Raw genomic sequence first — 9,054 nt, 5'->3', positions numbered from 1 at the left:
GTTTTTTAGTAATTTACTATTGGAGTGATTTATTTTTGAGTTTTGAATAACTGAACAATGTTTTAAGATAACAAAAAAGGGTCCTCAGTCCAGCTCATACATCAGGCTGTTTTGGAAGGTGAACCCAGCAGAAGTGGAATGATCACTGATAACCGTTTCTTTTTCATCTTTCCCAATTTCCCTCAGTAAGGCAGGTGGCGGTTTGTCTTCGCCCTCCTGGGTTGGAAAGATCTGCTCCGTCGGCAGGTCGTCCTCGTCCACCTCCTCCCCGTCGCCCTGCTGTCCTGAGGCTGGAACTCCTCCACCAGACACGTTCGCTTCAGCCGTTGCAGACGCGATGTCAGTCCGTTGGGAAGTGCTGCAGTCTTCTACAACGCCGTGGCTTGAAGCGGTCGTCATGGCTGGTGATTCCTCGCTGGATGCGCAATTCCGAGACACAACATCTGCTTCCAGCTGGAACAGAAAAATATGAAAGGGGAAGATATTAGCAGATTAAATTGACCACACACTTCTTCTACCTTCAACCTGATTGTCAGATTGTATCTCACCTGCACATTTTCTTCTGTCTTTTCTTTGGTCTCTTCGGTCTCCATGTGGACGTCTGAAGTCTCTGTTTTTGACGTTAACTCCAAACAAGAGTGCGGATTGACTTCTACCTCCTCTCTTGTGCCACACAAGTGTTCATTTAATAAAATGGACTGGGTTTCGGTCAATTTCCCATCATTCTCATTTTCCTGCTTCTGCTCTTTCAATTTCTCCTTCACTCCAATCTCAGAAATCTCGGAAATCTCCTCCACTCCTCGTTCCTCCTTCACACTTTCTTGGACTTTTCTGTTTGGCTCCATCAAGTTCGCCTCCTTGTCCACACCACTTCCCCCTTCATCACTCTCTCCTCCTCGCTTAGGTTTTCTCCATTTTTCCTCCTCACCCACTACACTTTCCTCCCCCTCTGCACCTTTCCTCACCTGCTCTTGTCTTTCCTCGTCTTCACCTCCCTTCTCCAGATCCTCATCTTCATCTCCTCTGTCCTGCTTTACCTTCTCCTGCTCAACACCTCTCTCACTCCCCCTCTCCAGCTCCTTCCATTCATCCTCCTCGTTTTCCATCCCCTTCCCTTCGTCGTCACCTACTCTCTGTGCGTCAACAACAGTCAACGCAGGCCCTGTGGAAAAATCACAACCCTCATTCGATGGAAGAACGGGCAGTGTGACTGTCAGCTGCCCTCTCTGTTTGTTGAACTTGGCCTCTCCCTTGTCTTCGTCCACAGGGTAGGCTAAAGGCAGCTCCAGCCTGTAAGCTGGTTTCTTGGACTCCAGCAGCAGTCTTTTCTCCTCAACCTCGAGGCTGGTGTCTCTTATGGACTTCAGCAGCGGCACGTTGATGGTGACCACTATCTCTTTGGGCCTGGGGCCCCTGGCCGAGTCCCTGGAGCATCTAAAGTCCTGCAGGTCGACAAAAGATCGATACTTCACCGTGTAGTTGGGCTTGGTTGGCTCCTTGCTTTCCTGAGGCTGGATCTGGAAGCTTTGAGGTGTGCCAGGTTTGGTTTGCAAGGGCGTGGTGGGTCTTTTTTCCTCCGGGTACGGGAAGGCAAGAGGGTCAGGCTCCTCCGAGGGCTGCTTAGCTCCGTGTCCAGCGATGGGTTTTCTGATTACACAAGGCTGAGGGGTGCCCTTGTACTTGGTATTCAACTGCCGCACGTTGTTTTTATCCAGAGTCACTTTAAAAGCATCCTGGATTCCTTTGATGGCGGTGCTGTCCACCAGGTCCATGAATCTCTTGTTTTTGCTTGCTATGTGCAGGGTGTCAGGATGGAAAATGACATCATAGATGACGATCTGGTTCCCCTTCGGCTCGGTGTCCTGCCTGCCCGGGTGCAGACTGTGGGGTAGGGACCAGCACTGGCCCCTGCGGCCGTCCTCCGACACACCGCACTTACATTCAGGCTTTCCAATTTTATCATTGGCACATATGTTGATGAAACACTTCTGCTTGCCGTTCACACTCGTCCTCAGGGCCCTGCAAGGTCCCGGGTGGATGAACTCGACGCTGTTTCCTCTCTCCCGCTCCAGAAGTTTGATCTCCTCCTCGTACCGTCTCTTATTCTCGGGGTCTGATATTTCCTCCGCGTAATCGCGCAGCATTTCCCTGAACGTCTCGTCTTTGAGCGCCTTCCTCAGCCTGTCGACTTCCTCCGCCGTCATGTTCAGTTCTCCCTGACTTTCTCCGACCTCCATGTCGGTGACCGAGAGAAGGAGGAACGACGATGTGGTTTAATGGAAACAGATCAAATCCGCCGGCCAACGACACAACACTTCAAAGGCGGCGCTAAATTTGAACTCGTCAAGTGCGACAGTCTTCTCTGGGTGAAGTACGGGGGGACGTGCGGGACATTTGCTGTGATTTAACGTCCATTAAAACGTCCAAACGGCAGCAAACCTCTGCCGGACAGTTGTGTGGATGTAACCATAGCAACACCAGTACCGCGATGGTGTAACAAGGAAACACCTCCCCGAGAAACATTTACTCGCATCACATCCGGGAGTTTTTTTTAAATTATATTATCGATAAATGATTTAAACTAATAAGAAATAAAAGTAAGAATCCATATGTGCGTTAAACAGAAACAAGTGAAGAAAATCCTATCGACACACCTAAAGTGGCTTTGAAATACATTTTATTTTTTTAGTTTACTTTACTATCTCATTTATAACTAAAAGAAAAATCCCTTATTCATATGATGACTGTCATCAATCATTTTATTTTTGCTAAATGTTTGTATTGAGCATGTTGGCCTCACATACAGATAACAATGATTCTCTTATTGTTCGGTTTAACAATTGTAGAGACAAAGCTGTGATATGATGCTTTACAGATGGCATTCCTTTAATAAGTTATCGTGATTAACGAAGGCAGAGAATAACAAAAAAATAAACCGAGGGGGGTTTGAAGAAAAAGAGGGGAAAGGGAATAAAGGAAACCAAGGAATCCCCAGTATATGTTTATGATACTGTGTAATATTGCAAAGACATTTAAGCAGTGGCATTTTTAATGTCTTCCATCCCTTGCATCGTTATTTATATAAGGAATGTTTGAAGCAGAAACCTAAATAAGTTCGAGATCCAAAAAATGACTAATAACATTGTCAGAGGACAAACAAATGACTAATTCAATAGTGAAGTGCGTCATCAGCGCATACATGTGGTTTCATGTCGAAATATCTTTTGCGTTTTAATGGTTTTTGTGACATGTTGCAGCCGGCAGGTGTCGCTGCAGATCACCGCTCAGGTTGCACGAGGCCAGCGAGTAAGTCGGTCAGTAAGGCAAAGGGGCGGGTATGCAGTGAAGACAGGTGATTGGTCGCACCCTCCAACGGTTCATATTTCTCAATGTCTGATTGGAAGGGGTGCGTTGTTACTAGATGTTGGAACACTGCTTATTTAAAGTGTGTTTGAGGGAGAGGATGGGTGAGGTGCTGAGAGCAGGTGATGGCCAGATGATGGATCATCTTAATAGCATCTTGTTATCATTTACATTATAAAAATTAACCTTGCAATCCTCCTGATCTCTGCAGTTAAAGCCTGAATGCTACAAACCACTATCTCATACAAGTGTCGAAATCTGTATGAACCGCTGATTTTAATTTGTGCCCGCTCATCACAGGAACAAGTGTTTCCTAAAACATTCCAGACTGATATTTTTTAATGTATAAAACTCATATGTGCATTATGCAACAAGCACACAGCTCCGTCACTTCCTTGTTCCAATGTGACTGGGCTGAAATGATCCGTTACTGAGGAAACTGGACCTATCTGACACATTGAGCATTCTGGCACGGAGCTTATGAAAAGGACACCATGTCCCCAGATGGTCTCACCGAGAGTTTAAATGAACAAATAAATAATTTTTCAGCCAGCAGTAAACTACCCACAGGTTAGTCAGCACATTTCAAAGGACACAAGTGAGTTTCAGCTGACAGGAAAAAGGGTAGTGGTGGCGGGGGCAGTCACAGTGTGACGCACACAGGATGCGGGCAGCCACTCAACCGGGAAGAGATTGATCCAGCGCCATGTTTTTTCTAGGACTAGTTATTAGAATGTCACAAAATGACCAAAACATTATCTTGTAATCTTTTTTTATTACAAATATGTATTAAATAATATGAAAAGTTATACAGGAGATATAATCAAGTTATAATCATAATTTTGTTGATTAATATTCATATTTACATTGTGTTTCATATCAATATTTTCCCAGATATGACAAATATATGAATTTCATACAACACACAATACATTCACATAGACGTGTATATATATATATATTCAATCTGTACTGACTAAAACAACAGGGGCTGAGGAGGTGAAATGTGTAAAACAGACTTCATACAAAGGCTTTGGCAAGGGTGCATACAAATTATCACATGTATCAAAGTAAACAAAAGAATCCTTTAGAGAAATTACACATACAAATTAACAGTTGAAAGGGGAAAAAAAGGAGTCCAGTGCATATTTTTTTGTTTTTCTCAATCCCATGAGTAAAAGAGCAGTAGCCTTGTGTGCTTGGCTACTCCCTGTATCCCTGTGGTATCTTGGGAGTGGGTGGGATGGTGGTGTTCATTGTCTACTTAGAGCTGGCAGGTACAAGCATGCTAAGTGTGGCAAGGCCAGGTTTTGAAGGAGGTGTTTTGCCAGCAGCCATTTTGTTCAAGCTCCTAACGTCAGCCTGCCAGGAGGGAATTTTCTTTGTGGTCATGTGGCGTCGTGCATGTTTGGTGAGGTGATCACTGCGCATGAATCGCCGGTCGCACACGGGACACACAAACTTTTTCTCCCCAGTGTGTGTTCGCCGGTGGCGGGAGAGCTCGTCAGAGCGGGCAAACCTCTTATCACAGCCATCCCAGCTGCAGCTGAAAGGCTTCTCACCTAAGAGAGGGAAAGAGAAAAACAGGGAGAGTGGGGAGTCAGCAAGTGAGTCACGTTGCAGTCATAAAAACTTCACGCAACACAGTAGCCCTGTTTGACCTAAAACAATGAGCTCAGTCTCTTTCCCATCAAGAATGACATGGCCAAAGAACGAATGCTTTCCAAACAGGAAGCAACACTCATCTGTGATAGTCACATTGTTTTCCACATCCTCGCTAGTTTCAGCCCAGACTCTCCCATGTGCAGTGAGTGCTCACCTGTGTGTGTTCGCAGGTGAGCCTTGAGGTGTGAGCTCTTGAAGTATGTCTTCCTGCAGCCTGGGAAGTTGCACACATAGTTTCTCCTGCGAGAAAAGTCCATTTTTGTGGGTGCAGTACTGCTGCTGGGTCCTGCTGGCACGTACACAGGGGCCGGGGCCAGAGGAAGCAGCTTGGTGTTGCCCAGGGTCATGACAGTCTGAGGGCAGTGAGGGGCCTGAGACACTGAGGACTGAGGGAGGACCAGCATCACCGTGCCCTGGTGCACAGCTGAGCCCACAATGAGGGACTGCTGGACAGGGGTGGTGCTCGCTGAGGTGTGCTGGGGGAGGAGGGTTGTGGTGGTAGTCTGAATTCCAGTAGCTGAGGTCTGAACCGTGCTGGGGATGAAGGCTGAGATTATCCCTGATTGGCTACTGACAGGGAACATCTGGCAGATGATTTGAGGGCTTCTGACTGGAGGTGGGGACAATGTTGCAGCAACAGAGGGAGGGGGTGGGTTGTTTTGCAGTTGAGTGTTGATGGGAGTGGGGGTGGATACACTGTCCCAATAGGTATTTGAGGTACTGGGGTGGTGTTCTGTCTTTAATGGTGTCAGAGGAGCAGGAAGACATGGAGGTGAGGTTATCTGCTCAGTCCTTATAATGTGTTGCTGCTGCTGCTGCTGGCAGACCATTGTAGCCATTACAGTGTCTCTAGTTTTCTCTGAATTGGGGGCCATTGGAATGTGGTGTTGGCAGGGGGTGCTGTCTGCAGTGTGGCGGATGACGCTGGTCGCCATGGCTCGGCAGGGCTGTGGCGGAGGGGGGAGGGAGGGGCTTTTTTCAGCAGTGGGTGCCAGGAAAGGTTGATGGAGACTGGGTACGCAGCGCTGTGAGGACACAGTCGGGCTTGACTGAAGGCCAGTGCTTGACGTTGAAGTCTCAACAAAGCTGGGGCTGTGAGGGGGAGTCATACACTAGAAAAAGATGGGAAATATGAAGCTTATGTTATTAAAGTGCAACCCAGTACCATGATTTCATGGTATGTTCCTCTGGTTTACAAGGGCCTTGTGTTTGCAGAGATCACAAGAAGCAGCAGGCAGGTGGATACAAGAAAAATAATAACTATAAACTGAGACTTTTATGACCCCACATCTACGAGAACAAACTTTATCTGAAGGTCACCCTTGCCATAAACCACAGTTATCTTTAGACATCACATCAAAAGGTCACAGGGTTCTGTGCAAACCTTGACATTCATGAATAGGTTTGACTAATCAAACGTGTGTTATCTCAGTGGTTTTACAGCTCTGTGTGATTTCAGTGCTGACCTCTAGCTCAAACTTAATGTTGCAAAACTGACATTCATACTATTAAATGGCCTGAGACCTGTACAGTATGTGGAGCGTCTTACCAGGGAGGAGAGGGACACAAAGTCCTTTGGGGGCTCTGGGATTTCTGGCGGCAGGAGGGAGTCACAAGAGTCCGAAGCCGGGGTGAGGGGTCTGGGCTTGCAGGGTTTCGGCGTGTTGCTGCCAGTGAAGAGGCCCTGGCCCCAAGAGCTCATACACACCAGAGCTTCAGCTGCCTCCAGGTCCGTGTACTCCAGGCCAGTGGTTCCACTGGAGATGGACTGTTCGCTGTCATGCCTCCTCCTCTTTGCAGTTGACCCACAATGATCCATGTACTCAGTCTGAAAGGAACAATACATAGGCATCAGGCAAATGGGCAACACGAAAGTTCTTCACCGTTGCCACATTATTTGGTTCATTTCAACTTCAGACAGACAGTGTTGATTCGACTGTCGACTCAGGGTGTGTTACTGGAATAAATGCAAACAGAGGGGACGCTCTGCAATCTATTCACCAGAAATGGGGCAGAAAAAATAAATTCCCGGCTTCCCACTTCATCAGTTTAGTCAGTGTTCCCGCATCTGAAGTTCCCGGGCCGGACTGCACGATGCTGGCGGTGACTTCACCTCAGCCCAGCATGCATTGCCTCTGGCTCAGCGCCAGGCCGCCTCCCATGGCCAAATATAGACCAAACAGTGACGTGCTGCAGAGATGAGCCATGTGAAATCCCCATAAAGCGGGTTTGGATCAGGAAGTGGACCTATTACGTTGCAACGATGTTTTAATTTTATGCGGTGATCAAAGCATAATTACTGATACTCCACCACAACTAAACGCGGTGACACTAACAGGCTCGCCTGCATGTTGAAATGATATTAGATCAACACGGATAAAGTTATTACATTTTGAAGAGCGCGTGTAAAGCAAAACTGCAATGTAACGGTGCAATTTAAAAAAAATTTTTTTACATATTAATTGAATCATATTGCATCACTAGGACGTTGATGTGACACCAAATCATGTCAATGAGATTAAACAAAGTGTAGAATTTAGCTGACGACTCAGCTTGTTTACTGAAATCAGAAATCACTCTGTAAACAACTCAATGTTGGTGGACTAAATGGGGAAAAAAACCACACAAAATAGCCGTTAAGATAACTGTCTTACCCCGTGCGAGTCCATCTCCGTGAATCTTCGCGATGGCATTGAGGAATAAAATGTTCAAATGTGACTTTGCTGTTGTCAGAGCCAGTGTAGAACAAAGAGACGGCGGATGCCAGCGCTGCTGCCCGTTCTCGTCTGGGGGTCGAGGTGGGTCTTTTTTCTCTGACTGGCTGCCTCTGCTCTCAGCTGTGTGTGTAAAACATAGGGAGGAGGGGAAAAAAGGAAAGAAAAACAAAACTCACAACACGCACTGGCGGTTGGCAACACTCGGCCAATCGCAATCGAGTGTGTGCAGATCTCCGGCCAATGGGGGGGCAGGGAGCGCGTGAACAGTGCGTGCCGGCTGCACGGTTGGAGGAAATAGGGTGCGTGGCCGTCGGTGGGCGGGGCCGCGGAGTCAGCAGTGTCAGGGTAAACCCGATGAACTGCCCGCCGCTAAACTAGGCGAAAGGTCGATTCAGTCTATGATGCGTTCAGGGGCTGTGGTTAACAACGGGCTCGATGCAACGCTATGTGTTATATAAACACGATATTACCCATCCAAAACAAGAAATTCAGATGTATTAATATCTTATGACTACACATCAGCTGTTGAAGAGTCTTCATACACATTAGGGCATATCACATGAACAGATATATGACCTTTTTACTGTATTGTTGTGCATTTTACGGATCAAATGAATAATTTCTTTCCATCAGGGTTACTTCCATCTGTAGTGTGCTTAAATATGGGTTTATGTGTCATTTAAATATAACAGCACTGAATGCTGTTATACTTTTTAAATCAAAAGGAAGAATATAAGTACTAGTCGTCAAGGGTCCATAATTATTTAAAAACGTATGCAGATGTCCCCAATTAGTCAGTTAAGGTAGTAGTTTACACTCTGCTGAAACTCTTCAACAAGAAATAATTAGGAGTGTTTGACACAAATAAGAAACACTTATACATACTTTTTTATAGAGAAATTGGAAATAGACATACTACCTAGATTTCATTGTTGGTCCTGGACAACTTCTATCCAAGAACACCTATATATTTTAAACTCTTTTGAGCTTTTAAAAGCGAAATGGCCTACAGGGAAGTCATTTGTACCACCTTTCCCACAACACATGAATGCAACACCAGTGCCAGATGAAGCACATCTTTCTGTCTGGTTTTTTTGGAGCTATTTGTGCAGTTTTCTAACACAAAAAAGCGCATAAACAAGTTCTTTAACTGTCACTTTAATATTTCAGAAGACAAACATGCATTCACAAAGTGAGTCAAATGCTTTTCAATCATTTTTATTGCTGCATCCTGTAGCCACTTACCACTGAATTAATTTATCCTCATCCCTTCAAATGTTTCCAACATCTGATATATATTTTTTAGGTT

General features: G+C 45.9%; 2 protein-coding genes across 2 annotated transcripts; both read right to left on the bottom strand.

Annotated features, from left to right (window-relative positions):
• Position 1: 1 nt before the first annotated feature.
• dnaaf2 (dynein axonemal assembly factor 2) lies at positions 2-2,484 on the bottom strand. The gene is made up of 2 exons (XM_035609463.2): positions 549-2,484; positions 2-453 (listed from the first exon to the last, which is right to left on the bottom strand). Exons 1-2 carry the CDS (start codon positions 2,235-2,237, stop codon positions 85-87), a joined length of 2,058 nt encoding a protein of 685 aa, XP_035465356.2. The 5' UTR covers positions 2,238-2,484; the 3' UTR covers positions 2-84.
• Positions 2,485-4,118: 1,634 nt separating this feature from the next.
• On the bottom strand, positions 4,119-7,900 carry klf11b (Kruppel-like factor 11b). Its single transcript, XM_035609465.2, has 4 exons — positions 7,683-7,900; positions 6,578-6,856; positions 5,183-6,140; positions 4,119-4,925 (listed from the first exon to the last, which is right to left on the bottom strand). Exons 1-4 carry the CDS (start codon positions 7,719-7,721, stop codon positions 4,624-4,626), a joined length of 1,578 nt encoding a protein of 525 aa, XP_035465358.1. The 5' UTR covers positions 7,722-7,900; the 3' UTR covers positions 4,119-4,623.
• Between the last annotated feature and the right edge of the window lie 1,154 nt (positions 7,901-9,054).

The sequence above is a fragment of the Scophthalmus maximus genome, chromosome 15 (assembly GCF_022379125.1).
Source record: "Scophthalmus maximus strain ysfricsl-2021 chromosome 15, ASM2237912v1, whole genome shotgun sequence".
In the NCBI taxonomy this organism is placed as follows: domain Eukaryota; kingdom Metazoa; phylum Chordata; class Actinopteri; order Pleuronectiformes; family Scophthalmidae; genus Scophthalmus; species Scophthalmus maximus.
Note: the sequence above shows the minus strand (reverse complement) of the source record. Positions and strands in the feature narration are given on the sequence as shown.

Bases quoted from the DNA above. Each gene is read 5' to 3' on its own strand.
- dnaaf2 (XM_035609463.2), bottom strand. From the start codon at position 2,237: ATGGAGGTCGGAGAAAGTCAGGGAGAACTGAACATGACGGCGGAGGAA. The intron at 454-548 runs GTGAGATACAAT...TTTCTGTTCCAG, and splicing joins AGACAGAAGAAAATGTGCAG to CTGGAAGCAGATGTTGTGTC.
- klf11b (XM_035609465.2), bottom strand. From the start codon at position 7,721: ATGCCATCGCGAAGATTCACGGAGATGGACTCGCACGGG. The intron at 6,857-7,682 runs GTAAGACAGTTA...TGTTCCTTTCAG, and splicing joins CGGAGATGGACTCGCACGGG to ACTGAGTACATGGATCATTG. The intron at 6,141-6,577 runs GTAAGACGCTCC...ATCTTTTTCTAG, and splicing joins TTGTGTCCCTCTCCTCCCTG to TGTATGACTCCCCCTCACAG.